General features: G+C 37.0%; 1 protein-coding gene across 2 annotated transcripts in view; it reads left to right on the top strand.

The window, feature by feature from the left end:
- The first annotated feature begins 2,718 nt into the window (after positions 1 to 2,718).
- LOC127436459 (DNA mismatch repair protein Msh3-like) overlaps positions 2,719 to 23,659 on the top strand; it is a 95,371-nt gene continuing 74,430 nt past the window's right edge. The window contains exons 1-8 of one of the 2 annotated variants that reach the window (XM_051690639.1): positions 2,719 to 3,036; positions 3,212 to 3,314; positions 3,709 to 3,947; positions 4,414 to 4,611; positions 5,229 to 5,345; positions 5,493 to 5,610; positions 5,727 to 5,863; positions 6,975 to 7,141. In XM_051690639.1, coding sequence (XP_051546599.1) covers positions 2,875 to 3,036; positions 3,212 to 3,314; positions 3,709 to 3,947; positions 4,414 to 4,611; positions 5,229 to 5,345; positions 5,493 to 5,610; positions 5,727 to 5,863; positions 6,975 to 7,141 — 1,241 coding nt within the window. In that variant the 5' untranslated portion in view covers positions 2,719 to 2,874. Of the gene's footprint in view, positions 3,037 to 3,211; positions 3,315 to 3,705; positions 3,948 to 4,413; positions 4,612 to 5,228; positions 5,346 to 5,492; positions 5,611 to 5,726; positions 5,864 to 6,974; positions 7,142 to 23,659 lie in introns of both variants that reach the window. The other variant, XM_051690632.1, reaches the window with a different exon arrangement.

Genomic DNA, 23,659 nt, shown 5'->3' with positions numbered 1-23,659 from the left:
AGCGAAAAAGTACTCCGTGGAAGCATCTGCTAAGATGTGTGAGACCTACAAGGCATATTTTGGCATGCCTGTCAGGGATCAAGACAAACCCTTGGCACCTCATTTCACCTGCAAGCACTGCAAAAAAAAAAAAAAAACTCTGGAAGGTAAGATGGACAATTGTTCCTCAGAATTTTGTTATAAAATGTGTTAATTTTTAAAATTGTAAAAGTTTTTAATTTTAAAATGTTTTACAATTTTCAATGTTATTGAAAAAAAATGTATAATATATGAAAAATGTTGTGAGAATCTCTTACACATTAGTCATGGGTGAAATAAATGTATTTTTGTAGGATGGTACAGAGGGGAAAAGAGAGCCATGAAGTTCGCTATCCCAAGAATTTTGCGGGAACCCACTGACCACTCAAGCAACTGCTACTTCTGCATAGTGGACCCTTCCAAACGTCGGACTGGCAAGAATGCACCTGTTATCACGTATCCGGACCTTCCTTCATCCATCTCCCCGGTGCCATACTGCCATGAACTCCCGTACCCACTCCTCCCAAGAGAGAGCAGCCACCTTTAGAAGAGAGCAGCAAGTCAGAGAGCGAGGAAGACGTAGATCCAGATGACAATTTCAGATGGAGCTGTGGAGAGAAACCCATACTACCCCAACCAAAAAGACCTCAATGACTTGATTAGAGATCTTGGTCTCACAAAGTCCAATGCTGAGCTTTTGACATCTAGGCTCAAGCAGTGGAACTTGTTGGATGAAAGTGTACAAGTCGCAGATCAGAGGAAGCTTTTTCCAGCTTCTTCACCCGTCAAGATTGGCTCTGCTTCTGCCATAATGTGACCAGTTTGTTCGAGGCAATCGGGATCGCCTGTAACCAGAATGAGTGGCGCCTCTTCATTGACAGCTCATCCAGGAGCCTCAAAGCCGTGCTGCTCCATAATGGTAACAAGTACCCGTCTCTTCCCCTGGCTCACTCGGTGCACCTCAAAGAGGATTACAACAGCATCAAGACCTTGCTGGACGCCTTGAAGTATGATGAGTACATTTGGGGCTGATTTGTGAAAGTGATTTACAGTATAATCATGAATCTCGAAAAACTACTCATTTCTAAATCTTTTGTAGTCATTTTTGTATAACTTTAGTATAAATACATGTTAATTTGGATTCATATGTTGTTTTTTTCTGACTTTGTGAACGAAAAGACACAAATTCTCCCGTTTTCTTATTGGAAATAGGTACATTTCAAAATATCACTGTCCTGGTCACAAAAGCAAAGTTTGTGGGGAAAAATAACCATTTTCTATACTTTTGAGGCATAAGCAATTAGGAAATAACACTTACTAACCAGGAACAAAAATTGTGGTACATAGTGTTATTATTGTCAATGTTGTCTTGATCTTCTCCACTGTATCGAAAAATTAAATCATACAGTGAGAATTGAAACATAGGCTACTCTTTTGAATTTATATTCAATAATAAAAAATAAAAAAAAGTTACAAAAAAAATTATTTCATTAAAAGTATCATTTAAAAAAAAGATTTTAATTTCTTAAAAACATAAAAAAAAAAAAAAAAAAAAACATTTTTTTAAACTGTGTCCCACAATCGCACAATCCTGTAACAGCATGAAATTGTGACACCCAGGATACGTTAACATCATTTGGAACCTTGGCACGTCAACAACACAAGTGAATAATCAAACAAGTAGTGCTGACAGCATTTGTCAAGCTCAACTATTAAACCCTGTTACCAAAGCTTTTGTAAAAAAAATTTGTAAACTCATTTTCTTCTTTAACTTATGGGTAAAATAAATCTGTCAATAACAACAAACCAATTTTACATCACAAACTACTAGCTAGCTAGCCCCTAGTGATTCATAGCTTAATTTAGGCTAAATCTGCAAGTGTGAAACACACTCACCGGCCACATTATTAGGTACACCTGTACAGGCTCACCAAAACTGGACAGTAGATGATTGGAAAAACATCGCCTGGTCTGACAAATCTGGATTTCTGCTGAGGTACATAAATGGTAGGCCCACTGCAGCCTCATTTTTCTGTTCTTGGCTGACAGAAGTGGAACCCAACGTGGTCTTTTACTGTTGTAGCCCATCCGCCACAATGTTCGACATGTGCATTCTGAGATGCTATTCTGCTCACTTCAATTGTACCGAGGGCTTATCAGAGTTACCGTAGCCTTTCTGTCAGCTCAAACTAGTCTGGCCATTCTTCGTTGACCTCTCTCATCAACAAGGCATTTTCATCAACACAACTGCTGTTTTTTGTTTTTCACACAATTCTCTATACACTCTAGAGACTGTTGTGCGATAAAATCCCAGGAGATCAGCTGTTACAGAAATACTCCAACCAGCCTGTCTGGCACCAACAATCATGCCACGCTCCAAATCACTGAGATCAAATTTTTTCCCCATTCTGAGTTCAGTTTTTTTTTTTTAGCTGGTCAGGCTGGAAGACCGGCCTGACCAGCTAAAAGAAAAGTGCAAACCCCCTCTAAAACCAGGCTGACCATTTTAAGCTGGTTGTTTTTTTCTTTTTTTCTTTTTTTTGTGCCAGGTTCTATGGATTTCACCCATAACCAAATTAATTCGTTAGGACTGGTAAACTATGCACAGTTGTTTTCTGCATGGTACTGCGCAAATACAGCGCCTCTTTCACCCTACAATACAACAGTGACTTCGCGTGTGCAGCGGAACTGGATACGTCACTCACGCGCCAACAGGATCAGTTGTAGTCTCTTCTAAAGAGGGAGGGAGAGAGAGAGAGAGAGACTATTTTTAAACATTAGTGTTTCTGATCTGGTTTCAAACAACCTATGCATGTTGTGGTCCACGCGATAATTTCCTTTGGTTAATGCTGTAAAATGTATGCAAATGCCAGAAATGTATCCACATCCAAATCCTCCAAGAAGTCCAGCAGTCAGACAACCATCAGCCGATTCTTCTCAAGTGCACGCGATAAATCTCAACCAACTGATCAGCCCAGGATTAACTGCCAGGACCGACGCCATAAGGGCAGAGGAAAGGTACGAGCTTCATTTGTAGGCCAGACACATATGTATAACTTTGTAAGAAGGAAGAACTCAGTCTTGTACTTTCTACATGGCTTATAAAGTCATATGCCTCCCAAATCCTCATATCAGACATGCATGCAGCTTTTGCTGTTTTAAGGTTTTTCAGAACTGTTCCTTTGCGTTTCAGAAGAGGTTGTCTGATGGAGGAGTGTCCTCTGAAAAGAGACCCAAACTGTCACACGATGTGGAGGACGAGAGAGTTGAAGAATGCACTGTGACTCCAAACACCTGTAAGAAGTAAAGCCACTTTCTTCATTGTTAATTCGAATCTTTGTTGCTCTCAACAGATGTAAGTAACTGCAATGCAAACTTAAGGGTTCCCACAGCCATGGACAACCTGAAAATATCAGGCTATTTAAAAAAGTATTATTATTTTTATTTTTTAAAAGGGCATGGGTAATTCTGTAGGTCAAATACATTTTTGTTGTTATTCTCAGCTTTAAAATATTTCACCAGCTAAAATTGCTCTTTGTGAGTGCAGTCTCTATAAAATAATTTCTATAAGTAATTTGGAACGACTGCAGAAGTCATGGGAAAGTCTGAGTCATTCTTGCTATATATATATATATTGTTTATATCAATATTTGTGGCTTAGTTTGTTTTTATACTGTTTGTTAAAAGTAGGTAAGATGGTATCTAATAGAGCCAGTGTCAGCCATGCCACCCTGTCGAGGCTTAAAAATTTCAGCTGCCCAGCGGTCCCGGAGAGCAGAGTTTCAGATCGGGGTACAAAGACAGAGGTCGAGCCATCAGACTTGGGAAAAGCTGACAGTTCTGTCATAGAACACCACAACACAATAATGAAGAACACCCTGTCTGAATCAGTGGAAGAGGTCAAAGAAGAGCCTGTTCAGATTAAACAGGTTTGATTATTTACAAAGTGCAGTTTATATGTCAGACTTGCCCATTGAAAGTGTATTCTTCCTCTTAAAGCTGAAGTGTGTCATTTCTGTGCCACTAGTGGCACAAAACAGAATTGCAAAAAAGGTAACTGTTTTCAAGCAGGTTTCCCCAAATACGTCCCCCATCTACCATTGATCGGACAACTCCTGCACAAACCTCTTGGCATTGGTTGAGCCAGTGTTGCTGTATCTGGGCTAATCGGGATGCTCAGAGCCACTCAGAGCTTATTGTTGTCTCTGCATATTATGCAGGGATGAGACTGTATTTTAACACTGAAAAATCACACACTTCAGCTTTAAAGATGCCGTAATAAAGTAATGAGCTTCCTGATTTGACTGATTAGGCTCAACAAATCATATTGCATACACAATCATTTGGCAGAATGGTCAACACAGTTGCTGATGTTTTTACTTCTTCTGTTCTCAGGAGTTTTCCTTCAGTCAGTTTACTAAGAATACTGCGATCACAAAGAGTTCCCCAGAGTCTGCTGTTCCCAGCAGGAGAAGGAAGACCATATACACTCCCCTAGAGGAACAGTACATGGAAATCAAAAAGCGACATATGGACACAGTGCTTTGCGTTGAGTGTGGCTACAAGTACAGGTTCTTTGGTGAGGATGCAGAGGTAAAAACTATAACAGTCCCATCACAACAATCAGACATTGGATGATGCATCACCTTATTAAAGAATTGTTCCCCCAAAAATGAAAATGATCTTATCATTTACTCACCCTCATGTCATCCCAGATGTGTATGACTTTCTTTCATCTGCTGAACTCAAATGAAGATTTTTAGAAGAATTTCTTGGCTATTTTAGACCATACAATGCAAGTGAATGGGTGCCAAACTTTTGAAGATCAAAAATCACATAAGTCAGCATAAAATATTGGAACTACTGGAGTCATATGGATTACTTTAATGCTCTCTTTATGCGCTTTTTGGAGCATCAAAATTTTGGCACCCATTTACTTGCATTGTATGGACCTACAGAGCTGAAATATTCTTCTAAAAATCATAATTTGCATTCTGCAGAACAAAGAAAGTCATAAACATCTGGGATGGCATGAGGTTGAGGAAATGATGAGAGAATTTTCATTTTTGGGTGAACTATCCCTTTAATGTAATTATATAATTTTTTTGGATCACCTTGTTTGGAGAGAATTATTTTGCTAAAACAGGATTGTCACTTCCCCTATAATTACTGCATATAATGCTGTCTTACGGCATTTTTGATTCCTATAGATTGCAGCAAAGGAACTCAATATCACTTGTCATATGGACCATAACTTCATGACTGCCAGCATCCCCACTCATCGCTTGTTTGTGCATGTTCGGCGACTGGTTTCTCAGGGATATAAGGTAACTAATATCCTTTGATGGCATTATCTTAAAATCTATTGCAAATGGATAAGTACATCTATCAGCAATGCTGTTAACTGCTTGTATTTTTCATGTCTCAGTGATTTCAGTCATAGTAAACACTGTGTGTTTTCCCTAATTTCCTAGGTAGGTGTTGTGAAGCAGACAGAGACTTCAGCCATCAAGGCCTCCAGCACTAACAAGAGTTCTCTTTTCACACGGCAACTAAGTGCACTTTACACCAAATCCACACTTGTAGGCGAAGGTATTGCTTTCCTTTTTACTCATTAGTCTAATAATTGTTGTTGACTGATCAATTTTATCCCAATGTATTATTATTCTGGTTGATCAGAAGTTGGTAAAATTCTTTTGACTTCTCAGATGTGAATCCTCTTCTGAAGTTGGGAGATTTGGAGCAGGCTGAAGATGTGGTGCAAGACAGTGGCAACAACAACTATCTAATGTGTGTGAGCAAGAGTTTTGATAAACAGAGCAAGGAGATGACCATAGGCATGGTGGTGAGGAATCATAGTGGTGCTTTGTTCTGTCACATACTGTTTCAGTAAATTAAAGCAATCCATATATTTATAAAATAACTTCAATGTTTGCAAACATAAAGCTATTTCTGATACCTCCTAATAAAGGGATAGTTCACCCAAAAATGAAAATTCTCTCATCATTTACTCACCCTCATGCCATCCCAGATGTGTATGACTTTCTTTCTTCAGCAGAACACAAACAAAAGATTTTTAGAAGAATTTCTCAGAACTCCAAAAATCACATAAAGAAGCCATCCTTTTGACTCCAGTGTTTAAATCAATATTTTCAGAAGCGATATAATAGGTGTGGGTGAGAAAGAGATCAAATTAAGTCCTTTTTTACTCTAAATCTTCACTTTCACTTTTACATCTTGAAAGTCACATGTGGTGCCTGTTTAGTTTCACTTTCACATCTGAAAGTGAAAGTTAAAGTGGAGATTTAAAGTAAAAAAGGACTTAAATATTGTTCTATTATATCTCTTCTGAAGATATGTATTTAAACACTAATATGGATTATTTTTATGTTTCCTTTGTGATTTTTGGAACTACAAAGATCTGATCACCATTCACTTACATTGTATGGACCTACAGAGCTGAGATATTCTTCTTAAAATCTTTTTTTGTGTTCAGCAGAAGAAAGTAAGTAATACACATCTGGGATCGCATGAGGGTGAGTAAATGAGAGAATTTTCATTTTTGGATGAACTATCCCTTTAACAGGGCTGCTCAGTCCTGCTTTTGGAGGTCTACCTTCCAGTGGAACTTAATTTCAAATCTGTTGGTTTTAGAGTTTCTCAAATAAAGGCAGGTGTCGTAAAACAATCTGAAAAACTGCATTGATATGGATAGACAGCATATCTGAATTCCTTTGTCTGGGTGGAGATTTGCAGTTTGTTTTGAATCTACAAAAATAAATTAAATAAATAGTTTAATTCTAATCTCCATTACTATTTAATACATAGTTTTCATACTCATAGTATCACAAGTATCCTGAGTATATGCATGCATGTATATTAAAAACCTAATTTTCATTAGAAAAGAATAATTGAATGATGCTCTTTACTAAAACATTTTTCTCTTTTGATTTCAGGTGGTCCAGCCAAGCATAGGAGACATAATGGTGGACTGTTTTAAAGATAATATGTCCCATTCAGAGTTGGAGTCCAGGGTGCTGAGAATCCAACCTGTAGAGATCCTGGTGTCTTCAGACCTCTCCGAGACGACTGAGAGGTTGTTACGCAATATTGCTCTGTCCAGGTAAAATTTCTGCGAGTGGAGAGTAGTTTTGTCCACTGGAGATCTAAATGTGGTTAACCTCTTAAACCCAGAGCGACCCGATACCGGGCCCTCTAGGGGGCGCTGATCACGCTAAAAAAAATATTACAGGTTTACTCAAACACTTACTTGGTCTGCACAAATTTGTTGTCGTTTTAAAGCTAAAACTCTTATCTATACAATGAATAGCTGATCTGGCCAATTCTAAAATACTGCTTTTAAATTTGCTGATAAATTAGAACTGTTCCATTTATTGAAAAAAAAAAAATCTCAAATTTGTGATCACCAAATTCATATATATAAAAAATGTAAAACAGTAAAAAAGATAAAAGATCACACAGCCATGTGTTATATATCATTGGAAAGGTCTTGATTAGTAGACTATAACGAGCAATTTGTTTCATTCAGAGACCAAACTACAGTGAGTATTAGCGTGTGAAATCCACATGTATTTATCAAAAAAAAAAATTCCAGCACATTAATTACTTTATGAAAATAAACATCATATAGAAAATGACCTATCACAACATACAGCAGGCGATCCTGAAACAAACAAGCCCTCACTCAACGTCATATGACCAGTAAATCCAGAGATATTCCTCAAAGAGTGTCATAAACAAGCTATGCTGGCTAGCGCTAACAGAGATTGCTATAGCAGCGCTGTTCTATGGGAGACTGAAACATGATCCATCACATCATATGCTGGGTTTCCATCCAAAATTGTTAAATTTTTTTAAGTGCATTTCTAAAAATTGGACTTAAGAAAATACGAATTGTTGTGCGTTTCCATCCACTACGTAATGCGCAATATCATGAGGGAGCAGCCTCGTCCTGATGGAGCAGCTGAATGACCTCTCCCTGCTTTGGGGACAGTTTTATTTGCAAGATTGGAAAAAGTATCTCATTTTATTAAATGCATCCATGAGACACTGAAGATTAAGTATAATATTTGATATAATGGGGCTGAAATAGCTGCGATGCCCACACACCGCCAGTCTCCGCTTACCTGGGAGCGCCCGCTCTCAAAATTCTTCTGGCGGATTGTGAGGACCCACTTTATCGACCAGCTGTGGGTCAAACACTTCCGAATGACAAGCGCTATGTTCAAAGAATTGTGTGCCAAGGACAGACCTTTCGGTGGCTAGTCACATGAAGCTATCGCACACTCATAACACATGCACGAATGGTCAAAACATGTCAACGTTTTGCAAATAAACCGTTTCCATCACCTTAATGCGCATTTTTAACTAGTGCAAAACTCTAGGATATCCACCTCCTCCTAGCGCATACAATTTTAAGCGAATTTAGAAAGTTTATTCGCATATCAAGCATTTCCATTCAGGATTTCTTATGTGCAATTTCAAATTGCGCATAAAAATAGTTGGATGGAAACCCACCTATAGATGTGTCAGATCGTTCTCAATGGATCTCTAGAGAGTGTCAGATTACATATTTGGATAAGTCATGTGTCCCACATGTGGACCAGAACCAAGAGGGTGCTCAATGCACATTTTTTGGAGTGATGGAATATGTGATGGAAAAAGAAGCCAGAGTGTGCTGAAATGTATTATATAGGACTAGTTTAATTATTTTTAGATATTGTTTTTGATTTTTTTTCATTCATATTTTTCAGTTTATGTTTAAGAAACTATTAAGAAAACTATTAATTGTTGTTTGTTGAGGTTATTTGGACACTTAAATAAAAGTCCACCTTGGGAACCACGGTTCCATATGCTATAACTTTTAATTAATTTGTCCTATCCAAAAAAACAAATCCTGGTATAGTTAACATGTTGTAGAACAACACCAAAGTAAATTTTCTGACCATCCATTCTTACTGTCTAAAACTGAATAATAACTAAACAAAAGTTTATTTTTAGTGGTAATGTTTTGTCAGCAGTGTTGGGATCCAAACATATTTTCTTAAATTTTGAAAGGTTTTCTAAAAATTGATACCATGCAATTGACATTCTTTGCAATAAAGTTATATGCTCTTGCTTTTGGGTATGCCATTTTTGTGGAAATCCATCAAAATGCCTTCAGGATGGATGTAAGGTGTTAAAGAGAGAGTTTAACTATCTGCGCATGCGTCAAACACTAGAAAGTGTAATCGAGCTTGAAATAATGATCGTGCCTAGAGATTGCAATGGCAATATGTACAGTGAAATGGGAGTTATATTTTGGTCTGCTATCACCCAGAACCAACTGGATCACTTCAGAAGACATACATTTAACCGTATGGATTACTTTAATGTTGCCTTTATATGCTTTTTGGAGCTTCAAAATTTGGTTACCATTCACTTGCATTGAAATGACCTACAGAGCTGAAATATTCTTCTAAAAATCTTTATTTGTGTTCAGCAGAAGATAGAAAGTCATGAGTAAATGATAAGAGAATTTTCAACTATGCCTTTAAAGCTTGTTATTAGTATCCACGGCCTGTCAGATAAGTTTGATGCTAAGGCCACGTCTGCACATATCCATTTTCAGCTTCCTAACGTCATTGTTTTCCAAAGTAAATGGTAATAGACAGATATAGAAAGTTTATGTTTTCAGTGGAGGAAAATGCTCTTCCATAGTGGGTGAGCTGTAAACATATAGAAATCAATGTGATTACAACTAAAAACATATTAGCGTGGATAGGGCTGCACGATTATGACAAAATCATAATTGCAGATAATTTCCTTTGAAATTGTAATTGCGATTTATGAATTTTGATTATTAGAATTTACATTTAAATTACTTATTTTGTTTGGGGCAGCTGCATGCCAATATCTTTATGTGGGCTATGCGATAAAACAAGCTGAGAACTGTGTTCTTAAATTGCAGTATTATATTAATTGCATGAAAAACAAAGTGTAATTCACATTTTGAATATATACACAGTATAATTTATATAGTGAGCATTATTTATATGTCTTGAGACTAATTTATATGCCTCTTATTTGCCTTTGCATTCATTCACACAATGGCCCAAAAATGTTTGTTAATAGAAAATGTTGGCGCAATGGGAGTACACATAAACGGAATGCTGTAATTAAAACTTTTCAAGATTATATAACTGCGACAGCTGTCGATTTGTTTTGTTTTTTTATAATTGTGCAGCCCTAAGTGTTGAAGAGGCCTAAATAATGGATTGCTGGGAGCATCAAGTGCAACATAACATGTATAAAGTGGTGACAATTGCTGACTGTCGCCACCAGATGTCAGTAAATGACTATCACTTAATGACTGACATCGTATTTCAATATCAGTGGGGAGATTCAAACGCAAGATTGAATTCATATTCACATCTTTGCTTTATACATGATATGAATATAGGAAAATGTGGATCTGTTGTTTTTGTTATAAACATATCTGTGTATGTAAGGGATGTACATGCTGACAGTACACGATACTGCTTTAGGGCCCTTTGAAATCTGTATTTATAATTTATAATATTTATAATATTTTCCCAAATTGTATTTTTATTTTTTTTTATTTTATTTTTTTGTGTGGATTTTCTCCCCTTTTTCTCCCCAATTTGGAATGCCCAATTCCCAATGCACTTGTAACTCCTCGTGGTGGGGTAATGACTCACCTCAATCCGGGTGGCAGAGGACGAATCTCGTTTGCATCCGCGTCTGAGACTGTCAACCCGCGCATCTTATCACGTGGCTTGTTGAGCGCGTTACCGCGGAGACGTAGCGCGTGTTTAGGCTTCACACTATTCTTCGCGACATCCACGCACAACTCGCCACACGCCCCACCGAGAGTGAACCACATTATAGCGACCACGAGGAGGTTACCCCATGAGACTCTACCCTCCCTAGCAACCAGGCCAATTTGGTTGCTTAGGAGTCCTGGCTGGAGTCACTCAGCACGCCCTGGATTCGAACTCGTGACTCCAGGGGTGGTAGTCAGCGTCAATACTCGCTGAGCTACACAGGCCCCCCAAAAACAGTTTTTATTTTATCATCAAAAATGTCTAATCAAATGAATTCATAGAACTTGAATTGAATTTAAACAGAACAGTTACTTGTCAACATTCTATTGCATTATTTTTATCAAATGAATTGCTTTACAGATTTTTCAACAAAAACAGTGATGCACAGCAGAGCAACACAGTACTAATGAAAGCACTGATTAAACCTTTTATTCTGTACAACAGCACTCTTGCTTGTGAGATATTGCTTAAATATAATATAATTGTTGATTATTATTATTTATTATTATTATTAATAAATGTAATGAATATTACATTGTACAGTACAGTAGTAATATTTCTATTATAGTTTCTTAAATTTCACACACCTTGTTAAATTGAGCTTTTATTTAGTCAGAAAGTCGAACAAAGCACTTTCATCCTGTTGTTTTTGACGACAGCTTCACATCTCTGGATATGCAATTCCCTATATGTCATGATGTGCATAGTGAACCATAAAAGGCTGCAATTTAAGTAGATGAATATATAGTCTGCATGTGCTGCGCACTTTAAGTTTAATAAGCATTCTGCTGTCTGTCATCTACACACGTCACACATGATGCTTATGATGATGTGTTATCAGCGTATGAGCGTCCGGCTTCACGCATTTACTTTGACGCGCGCAGCACATGCAGACTGTGTATTTTTTTTAATTAAATCTCAGCATTATGTGGTTTAGTAATCACACTATGTCGAGTCATTTTATTTGTTTAATTGTGTATTTGCACATTAATTTTATTCCACATGTCAAATTTTCTGCGTTTTAAAGTTCTGCTTTTCCATCTGTGTTTTTCGCATCGTGAAAATCATAGGGCCCTACTGCTTACGTGACTACTTGCAAAACAAATTAAATGACATGTTACAATGATATGAGACTTAAACTGTGGAGTAATATCAGAGACGTCTGTATCTGTTCCCTTGGACAAGTTATACAGTTTAGTTCAATATTTAAGTATATGTTTAATCATGTACATTTAATTATTGGCCATTTTATTTACAGTAGATAGAAGAGAGAGTACAGGAAACTATGTGAAGAGGGGAGGGACGAGATTAGAAAATGATGTGAGCCAGCCAGATTCAAACTACCTTTGCCCACATGAGCACCACAGCTAGGCCACGGTTCCAACTTGAAATACTTTTTTGCACCATTGACTGTAGATTCTGTGCATATTCTACACTACATAAATAACTGCATCTGAATTGTCCTCTTTATCTGAAGGCCACAGTAGGATCCCTTAAAATGAGAAGAATTCCAAGTGGGCTTGCTGCAAGGCTGGCAAAATTTCCCTTTCAGTTTGACTCAAGCTTCCTTTAAAGACCCAGTCTGACTCTGTTGGCTGTTTCAGTGCCTGTGGCCATATGGAAAAAAGGTTGCTCAACAAAGCAAAGTAGAATGGATGGTATTCATTAGGGCTGAACTGGCACTGGTGCTTCATCACTCCGTTAAAGTGTCTGCATTAGTGTCTTGGGCACAGCTTTTCATTGATATAGGGTCGTGCTTTTTTGGTCTCACGTGGTGGAAAAACGCTTAAGGATGGCCCAGGGGAAAACATGATTTCTGATGGTATGGTATAGTATCTAGATGGAGATTGAATTCTTCCCCTATTACTCAATAACCTTTACTTATGAATTTTGCATGCAAGTGTGAAGAAGAATCCTGCAAAAAAAAAACTGAGTTGTCCTTATCAGTTTGTGCATTCGAAACAGCTGAAAATTTGCGTTAAATGTTCCGACTCCCAACCATTTTTCTTTGAGTAAGTCTTGAGCACAAGGAACTAGTTTGTTACTCTACTGCTTCATCCAAATATCCACACTTCCCTACCAATATTCCCTCTAAGCTGAATGCCTGCATGGCCGCACACTTCTCATGTTGCTCCTGCGCAGATGGAAAAAAACATCTGCGGAGATGGCTGACTCAAGTGTGTGTGGAAACCTAGAGATTTTCCTGAATCTCAGCTAAACACATGTTCACTGTTTTAACTGGAGTCCATATGAATGTGCATTTTTTTTCCCAGTATGGAGCTAAAACTGAGTGAAAATTTGTGTGTAGACAAGGTGGAAATATGCATTGAGTCGTGAAACAACACGTGCATATAACCGCATTTACTATGATACGTGAACGCTATTTGTGAATGAGTAAATGTGGCTGTGGCACCCAATCGGTTAAAAGGGTCATGACATGCCTTTTTTATTATTTTAGTATGTTCCTTGAGGTTCACTTATAATATTAGCTTAATATAATATAATATTTGCTTAAAAAAAAAAAACCATACATTTGTAAAACATGATCATTTTCCACCCTCATTCTGATCCTCTGTCAAAAACTCTCGTTTGTGGTGCTGCTTCTCTTTTAAGACTTGACAGTAAACACCCACTGTTATGATTGGCTCTTTGCTCTTGACTGACCTGGGGCCTCATATATAAAACTCTGTTTAGACTCCTTCCTAAAAGTGTGCATAAGCACAAAAGTCAGACTTTATTTCCGTACGCACAAAAAAATTCAGATTTATAAAACCATATGTACGCCAGAACCTGCGCATAGTTCCCTTAATAAATCCCAGTTAGCGGAAGATTATGCGTACATGCACGTGAATCATTCCCCACCCTGACTCCTCCCCAAAATAGCCATATGTGGAGTGTACAACGCCTGTTTTAACTATGCATATCCTCATCTGCATACAATTACCATATGCATTTCACCATCCAGACATGTGAATACTGCATTTAACGGTACGAGAAACTGTATTATAAGAGATGAGACTGTAAATGTCACATGTGCCCAAAGGTTAGATGCTGCATCATGAAGAAACATTATTAAGATATGAACTTGTTTTCAGAGAATATATCTTGAATATCCCTTGGCAAAATGTTTTTATCTTTGCAGACATAAATCTAACCTAAGCAATTTTGCTTCTCAGAAAACCTTTCAAATCATTTTAAGGGTGTTTTTATTGAGAAGTTAAATATTTAGTACTGGAAACAAAACGAAGATTATTAAAATTCTTTGTGCAGCATTGCCTGATATCATCGGATTACTAAGATTTTATATTTGACTGGTATTTTATATTCAAAAAACAGCTGAACGGCAAATGTACTTTTCATGTTTTTATTAGACTACAGAAGTGATAAGGTAAAGTCATTGATGTGTTGTTGTGGCGTTCTGATGCAAATATCTACCACAGTGTGACATCACAATGTGGAGGAAGTAGAGAAGTAGTCATTTACATTTACACTTATGCATTTGGCAGACGCTTTTATCCAAAGTGACTTACAGTGCATTCAGGGTATATATTTGATCTGTTTGTTTGTTCCCTGGGAATCGAACCCATGCCCTTGGTGTTGTTAGTGCCATGCTCTACCACTTGATCTTCAGGAACCTACAGGTTACAACAAATGCTCTTTTTGCAGTGAAGAGGGAGTTTTGAGTTCTGAAACTTAGTGTCAAAATATAGAATCTGTGCACAAGACTGCAGTGTAAATGCACAAATGTCGCCTGATTGATCTAACACTGTCTAGGGATAGGCGGATCTATCCTACAGTAGCGATACTTCCGATGCTGATGTTGTACCGAGAATGCCGATTCTGACATAAAAATTATTCTATTATATAGATTAGATTTTGTTTTTAAATGGCCATTTTATTATTTAGTTACCATGAAAATGAATGCATATAAGCTTCAAAGTGACAAAAGAAGAATGCATATTAGTATACATAAACACATGCTTTTACTATAGTAATGTTGTATTAACCATGACTGTAGTAACCATGTTTTTGAAGGAAACCATGATTTTAATACAATTAAAAGTAATACAGAACTGAAGTATCCATTTAGTAACCATGGCTTCACTAGCGAAATATTGTGGTAACCATGGTATACCACAAATACCATGATTAAACTATGGTTTCTGTCACTGATATATATATAATATTGATACTGTATAAAGATCAGTGGTTACTGTAGTAAAACCATGGTTCATGGTGAGGTTAAACTAAAAAGAAGTGTAATAATTTTAAATTTTAGGCCTACAAATGTAAAAACAACTATGGATTTTAAAAATAATATTTAGAATGATCCATTTTATCACAAGAATTTGCAAAGAAAAAAACCTTTAATAGAGGTATTGGTATCCAAATCAGCGATATTGGTCTTGATAGTCCTTGGTATTGGATTGAAAATAAATGAAAAGTTATCGTCTATCCCTACTGCTGTCTATTGTGTTGTTAATATTAATCAAACAACAATATTGAAAAGAATGCCACTAACTGCTCTTTATGTATTTGTTATTGTTAGCCTGCTATGTTCTTAGTTTACTTAATCCTTAAGCTACTTATTTATTATAACAATTTACCTGAATAATAAAACATGAAGCAGTGTTGACTTAATTAAGAAACACTAGGGCCTACCACCCCTGGAGTTCGCTAGTTCGAATCCCAGGGCATGCTGAGTGACTCCAGCCAGGTCTCCTAAGCAACCAAATTGGCCCGGTTGCTAGGGAGGATAGAGTCACATGGGGTAACCTCCTCGTGGTCACTATAATGTGGTTAGTTCTTGGTGGGGCGCGTGGTGAGTTGAGCGCGGATGCCGCCGTGGATGGCGTGAAGCCTCCACACGCGTTATGTATCCATGGCAACGTGCTCAACAAGCCACGTGATAAGATGCGCGGATTGATGGTCTCAGACACGGAGGCAACTGGGATTCATCCTCCGCCACCCGGATTGAGGCAAATCGCTATGCGACCACGAGGACTTAAAGTGCACTGGGAATTGGGCATTCCAAATTGGGTGAAAAAAAGAAACATACCATTGGGCAACATACCATTTTTAATTTAACCCCGAAGGTCCTTCCATGTCAATTTGACCCGTTTTACATTTTAACACCGATTTACATCCAGTGAACTTTAACTTTTAGGCCTAAACCTTCTTGACATCCTCTACGGAAGTGATCTGAAACTGATAATGTAAAAATGACTAAATTTATGCTTTTTAAAAGGAAGTTATAAAAAACTAAATTAGTTTGACCCGGTTAGTATTAAGACTTACAAGCAAGCTGCAAAACGTTAGTACAGTTCCAAAAAGTACACTCATACTCATAATTACACACACAAACACACACACACACACACACACACACACACACACACAGGTTTAAAGAAGGTTTACCCATTGAGTCGGTCTTCCTACACTCTCAAAGTACTGGTACTGTTTATTTGGAAATATCTGGATATTTGGCAATAAACGTAAATATATATTGTTTCAATACTTATTAACAACAACTGTACATTTTTGCAACTGTAGTTTTATATTTTTCCATAGTATTTAATTTGATTGTCATTTGCTGTGCATGTAGTTCATTACCTCATGGAAGACATCTTGTACTTTGAGTTTTTGTCAAACATTCAAATACATTTTTTCCTCAAAATAAAGTTTGTAATTTTTTGATAGACATCGGAGCTGGCTGGTTTGAGTCATGTCTTTATTAATGAATTTTTAATAAATCCCTATGGATAGAAGCAATGTGAACGTTACTTACGGCAGCTGAAAAAGTGGCTGTTCACTGTTGCACTCTATTGACAACAACATAGCCATGTTTGTAAAATTTTAGAAAATGAAGATGACAGCACTTGCTGGGGTTGTCTTGAGAATTCCCAGCAGGTTTCTAATTTCCAAGGTGAGCTTGTTTATGCAGGGACATTTTAAAGAAGGTTAGTTAGGCTAGGATTGCACAGGCCGATTAATGCTGGCTTTACAAGCTCCAAGCCTCATCTTTAGGGATATTCATTCTATAAGGACGTGTCTTAGGATCATAGGCTCAGCTTGGACCCTTTATGATAGACTTAATTATAGCTGAGTGCACACAGAACTAGAACTATGTGGTAATAAAGTGGTCATAATCATCAGTTGCTTGCTTTCCAGGGGATCTTTGCCTGTTTAAATGGCACACTCTATACTTGCAAACGGAAGCTGTCTGCAGAAACCTAATTAGCAGTGGCCAGAGTACTGTCCCACATTTGGTACAGAGATGGTCTGCTTATTATCTTCTCAGAGGAGCATGAAATGAGTTATGAGGAACAGATTAGATTAAATTAGTGAAGGGCACATACTCCAAGCAGGAGTGATCCAGTTGGTCCATCCAAGTCTTATGGTGCGTTTAAGTCATATCAGATTAGAATGATCGTATTCACGAGTTGAACGCACATGAATGCAACCACAAAGTAATCACCAGTAGGAAACGCCGCAATAAGGATTAAATTAAGCAGAGTTTAGAGCTAATCCAGGGTTTGTTGATCTAAGTTTAAGTTGTGTTGCACCACTTAATTTTAAATAATGATCAGATCGACCACCTCCCCTCATCAGCGCCACTATTGTGGCCAGATGCTGCCGACTGAAACGAGTATAAGAGAGGAGAGGAGCAATAACGATCACCTGTTGCTTGTCGTTAAATGCTGAAATTAAGGTTTATTCTCCCCAGATAGCACACATACGTCCCCTAGATGTCTGTTTTAGATCTTTTGATCTGGAAAGCATCACAATCTAATAAACACCTGCTAAGCATCTTAAAAAGTTCAGATTTATGAACATTCCAAATCATAAACATCTGAAAGACGTCTGCTAAATGCCTTAAAGACATCTGAGAGGAAATGGATACAACACATCTAATATAGGCTACATATTGCAGATGAGCAAACAACGTAAAATAGACGTCATCCAGATCAAAACACACACATCTAACAGACGTCTGGGAGCTGTACGTGTGCTATTAGGGTTGCTTCTCCCGAGAGACCCGTCTCTGTCCAGTGTCTCCACATGTAAATGATGGGGAAGCAGGTAACTGTGCCACCACTGAGATGAGCCGCCGCACTCGCACACCGAATTTGAAAGCACACATTGTGGCCAATGGTCCAACATTTCGGACCATAATAAACATAAACAATACGATACAGGTCTCCCAGAGGGCTGATGGCACATCCACTGCTTGTTTACCTAGTCATTCATGTTTAATTGTAGGTCTCTTGTTTATTTAAACCACCTCAGCTGCAAGTTTGAAGTTAATCCCTAATTGAGATTTAAATCAGAGTTTAAAGTATTGGAGCAACAGGATTAAATTTAATTCAGATTTACTGTGAAATTTAAATCAGGATCAAATCGATGGATAAAATATAACCCTGATTATTTTTAACAAAATCATCAGATAAATCTTGATTTAATCTAAATTTAAGATGAATCCTTATTGGTGCAACCCACACTCTGTGTTATTTTCAAGTCCAGACTTTATAAGTTGGGGGCATGTCAATTTAAGAATCCTTACGGTAGCAAATTCATATTGATTATAATAAGTTGTAATTGTGAATGTTGATGGTACAAGTATTTTGTATGGATTTTTTGTATTGTTGATAAAGAACAGCAGTAAGCCGATATAAATGTAATGAACATAATACAATTTAACAACAGCAAATCAGTTGTACACAAAATGTATAACGTGAAAGAAACACTTATTTTTGCAATATTAACTCAAATTTGCATAAACTTGAGAAGAAAAAACCTACAAAACAAAGTATTGACTATCCATTGACAAATCTATTGGCAGATTTTGGAACTGACCCAAGGGAAAGGTAACACTTCTGTTAATCGGCTAAGCGAACACTGCTATCGGCCGGTAATCACAGAATGGACATAGCGGTCGATTAATTCACCTGGCCTATATATTGGCCTACCACTAGTTATGTTTACAATTATGTAAGAAAATATAATTCATTTACTTGCAGGTTTCCCACAGTTATGCAAAACCTGAAAATATCAGGGAATTTTAAAATTGTGTTTTTCAAGGCCTGGAAAAGTCATGGAAATTGATAAAATCTCAAAAGTCATGGAAAAGTCAGGGAAATTTCTATAGTGAAGTAAAACTTTCTTGCAAACCATAGTGATGCCCAGTTAGTCAGTTAATTGTCCTTTTGAGTCTGTTGTTTTCAATTAATCTGTCAAAAAGCTTCACAAATTGGTCTCAAGGATTCAAAATTGCTCAACGCATTAATATTTTTTTTGTTTAAATTAAGTTAAAATTACGTTTTTTTTTATTACAACTTCTGAGCTTGTAAGATTAAAATTTCCAAGGATTTGAACACAGAAATATTCAGTCTACAAACTAAATTCTTTTTGTATCTGATTACTCTCCTGATTATTCCAAAGGACCCCTTACATTAAAACTCCATTACAACGGCCATTACACAGTCCCACCAGGATTACGCGTCACTTTTTCCTGATTTTTGCGGCCCAAAATGACTGAATTTGTTGCGGCTTTTCTCAGATTATGCGATGCAGTTTGCGGCATTTTGTTTTGGGTTGTTTTGCTGTGAAAACTCACAAATCATCATTATATACCTCTGTAATTGTGTTAATTACATTTTAAATGCAATTGCACACAGAAATACCATACATTTAGGTGAAACCTGTGGGTATTGGAAGATCCTTAATTATTTTTGTATTAAAGGTGCTATAAGTGCTTTTTTTTTTCATGGAAAAGTATGCAAAAAATGTTCCTACTCCCTTAAAGATATTAATGAAATAAGTGTCCTGAGATATCTCACCGGTCTCTGTGACAGCTGTACTTTGTAAACAGCAAACAAAACTGTGTCCGCAGACTGCTTTCACCTGTCAATCATTTTGCTCGTTCTCATTTGAAGCGGATCACTGAGGCTGTGATTCATAATGTTTGTCAGTTGAGAGCTGTTGTGCCACTGTTGAATTTGACAGCCACAGGAACAAACAATGCTGCTCTTTTGCTCTGTTTCGGTCTCAAAATTATCTTTGCAGGGCGGGGTTCTGGAAAGAGAGGAAGTGGCTAATTCTCATCATGTGAAAGCTTCAGAACGCTAAAATTGCTTACATTTTCTGCCTCAGAAAATGTAAGAAAACTTCTCTAAGATTAAAATAGACGTGCAAAAAATCTGTAAACTAAAAACACGAGGATTCAATAATTAGGCCTGTTGCAATTATTACATTGTCTAATATTGAAATCTGATATATGGCCATTTATACTACAAATGTTTCAAGAAAAAAAACACTTATTAAAATGATAATTTGTCATATTTGGAAATATATGTTGCATTTATGTATATATGTGACCTTTTCAACATTTATGAACATTTATTATCCGTATATAAGTATATTGCTATTTTCAGATTTGTAGCCCACTGTTTTGAGCACTTCAGTTTCTAATCACGTTTTACTGCACAACTAATGGGGATTTTAAGTGAATGTTAGGGATTCTTTGTATAAACGCGGGATTTTGTGTCTCATTCACAGCACTCAGGGTAAATATTAAATGCTAGCTGTGATGTATGTGTGCTGTTTGCAGTCCCGCGAAAGTTTAGACAAGGATTTTGATAGTGAACGCACAACATAGAGGAGATGAGGCGGAGATGCTTACACTGTTACTATGGAGATGATACAATGGCAGCTGTGCATTTGGATATGTGGCGACTGCTTCAGGCTTTTCAAGCATTTGTTTTGCCGATGTCAAACTTGAAGGAAAGCGATGGGAATCCCTCAAATATGTTTTTTTTTTTTTTTTGCGGAAAATTTGCTAAAATTATAAAAAATTGCAAGGTACCGCAAATAATGTGGAAATTGGTTACATTTGCAAGAATTCTTGCGATCACAAAATCCTGGAGGGACTGATTACAGTAGCCTCCATTTTGGATTATGATGTTTATGGTTTTCCCAATACTATTTCTTGACATTTGTCTGATTTGTTCAAACAATGACTCAAAATAGTATCCAGACAGATGTAACTGTCGAAAAGTTATGCTACTACAAATTTGACAATGTCAACATAAAACAGGAAGTGAGGCTGGATCTTGGGTATGCTTTTTTTGATAGCACTACCTATGGGTCAACTTTTGAAACATTTGTCCTAAAATTTTGAGGTTGGTGTCTATGGATACCACACTTTCCAGTATCACTTAAATGGCCTCTCTGCCATTTTTAATTTTCATATATAGTGAAATATCTTTTAAACCCCTTGTTGAATTAAAATTAAAATTTAGATGCTTCATCCACATCCTGAGGGTACCTGAATAGTTTCATATAGTTATCAAACTACTTTCTATGATAGCTTAGCATGCTAATTGGTTAGCATGCTAACTCTATAGGGTATTCTATTTTTTAAGGCTATTTGATGACTATCCGTATGCAACATTGTGCTAGTTGGTTAGCATGCCAACCAAGGCTTTTGTTTGTGCACTCTAAACTTGTCATGTCTCTTTGTTTGGCATTGTTTGGGTATGTCAACTGAGTGACCTAGTGGTTAAAGCATTGGACTATGGCTCAGAAGTTTGTGAGTTTGAGTCCAGCAAGTTGTAATTTAATGTCTTTGTCAAGCCTTGTGGCTAAAGTGCTTGGCTCCGCTTTGCTGATTGCAGCAATTTTTTTATTTGTTATTTTTGATCTCACTTGCTCGGTCTCAAATTCATTGTTCTCTCACCTTCTTGCTTTCTCATTATGTCTCTCTTCAGTGTCGCTGTTGTAGAGCTTCCTGTCCCTCTAATTTAATTTTGTCTTTATACGTTTTTTTTCTTCTGTCTTGCTTTAATTGTCCTTATCTTTCTAGCTGTCACAGCTCTCCTTTCCCTGTTTATGAGTATCATGCTCTCTGTGTCCTTTTCTTTTTGTCTTGTCTCCAGCTTCTTCTTTTTGTCAAATTTTGCCACACAGTGTTTTTATAAGCAGACATGTCAGGCTTCATATTCCCTTAGTGTCCTTCTCGTCCATTGCCCTGTGGCTGTTTTGCCATTACCAACAGGTATTGTACTGCTGTGACTAGAAAATCTGGTAGAGCAGAATTACAGCATATATCAAAGTGTTGATAGGCTAAAGCTTCTGAGCTATCCACCTGGCAAAATCACTGTGTAGGCATTTACATCAACATACAAACTTTAAAGGGCACTGTTGTTAGACGGCTTAAACTCAAGACTTGTTAAAGTGTCTGAACTATGCAGGTTTGCAATAAATGATGGTGGTAATGCTCCATTCTATCAAATGTATAATTGGTATTGATTGCTATGGACAAGTTGAGGATGTAGGATAAAAATCTGCAGCCATTTAAAGGGATGGTTTACGCAAAAATTTAAATTCTGGTATTGGTGAACTGTGCCTTAAAAAAAAAAAAAAAAAAATGTCTTATTTTCCCATTTCAGTATTACTATGAGGATGGAAGAGCCAGATAAATTGCAGACCAATTTATCATCATCATCATCATCATCATCATCATTTTTTTCATTATTTCTTTGTTCCCTTCATATGTTGCTTAGGATATATTGTGAATGGCAGTACAGACTGCTGTAGTATGTCTGGTATACCGAGTTCAACTGTTAACCATGTGCTGTGCACTTCAGTTCTCAGGAGTGTTATAGCAAAGGAAGGCCCATAGCAACCGTTGCTGAGTGGTTGCCATCCTGTGGGTTAATGAAACCCTCCGGGGAATTGCAGGTGCTGTGTTTAAGGTGCCACTGCCATCAGTTTATCCCAGTGTGTGCTGGTTACTTGAAATGGATTCTGATTCTCTGTATTACTGATGAAATAACATACAACTATTTTTTCTTCATAAACAAAACAATCACACTTCATCACAAAAAGTTTGCCTGTAATTTGCTTCTTTAACTTTCCTCCTGTTAATTTTTTTTTAATGATATTAGTCAATGAGGCTAATAAGGCTACTCTAGTGAGGTTGAAATGTGGACCTTAAATTAGTTAATGGAATGTTTGGTATTCAGTAGTCAATCTCTGTTGACAGCATCTGTGGTATGCCTTCAATTACCACAGAAAATAGCTTTTTTTAATGATGGTTTTTGACATCATATTAATTGAACTAGTAAAAAACTAGTTACAGTACCTAAGACACTTTCTCTTATACAAATTTTAAATTAAAATTAAATCTTTATTTTTATAGAAAAGAAGTGGACACGCTATGCGGCATACTGCAAAAATAATTTTCTTAGAGTATTTTTGTCTTGTTTTCCTGTAAAAATATTGAAACATTCATAAAACAAGATACATTTACTTGAGAAGCAGAATGACATAAGATATTCTTGTTTTCAGAATAAAAAAATAATTGGTAACATTTATGCTTATAACAACAACAAAAAACTATTTGCCAATGTGGTATTAAAAAAAACCTGATTCAAAGGGACACAACATGATTCTGCCACCCCCATGCTTCACGGTTGGAATGGTGTTCTTCGGCTTGCAAGCCTCACTCTTTTTCCTCCAAACATAACGATTGTCATTATGGCCAAACAGTTCACTTTTTGTTTCATTAGACCAGAGGACATTTTGCCAAAAAGTAAGACCTTTGTCCCCATGTGGAGCAGTGGCTTCTTCCTTGCTGAGCAGCCTTCAGGTTATGTCGATATAGGACTCGTTTTACTGTGGATATAGATACTTGTCTACCTGTTTCCTCCAGCATCTTCACAAAGTCCTTTGCTGTTGTTCTGGAATTGATTTGCACTTTTTGCACCAAACTATCTTCATCTCTATGAGAC

This window comes from Myxocyprinus asiaticus, chromosome 4 (assembly GCF_019703515.2).
Source record: "Myxocyprinus asiaticus isolate MX2 ecotype Aquarium Trade chromosome 4, UBuf_Myxa_2, whole genome shotgun sequence".
NCBI classification, from domain to species: domain Eukaryota; kingdom Metazoa; phylum Chordata; class Actinopteri; order Cypriniformes; family Catostomidae; genus Myxocyprinus; species Myxocyprinus asiaticus.
Note: the sequence above shows the minus strand (reverse complement) of the source record. Positions and strands in the feature narration are given on the sequence as shown.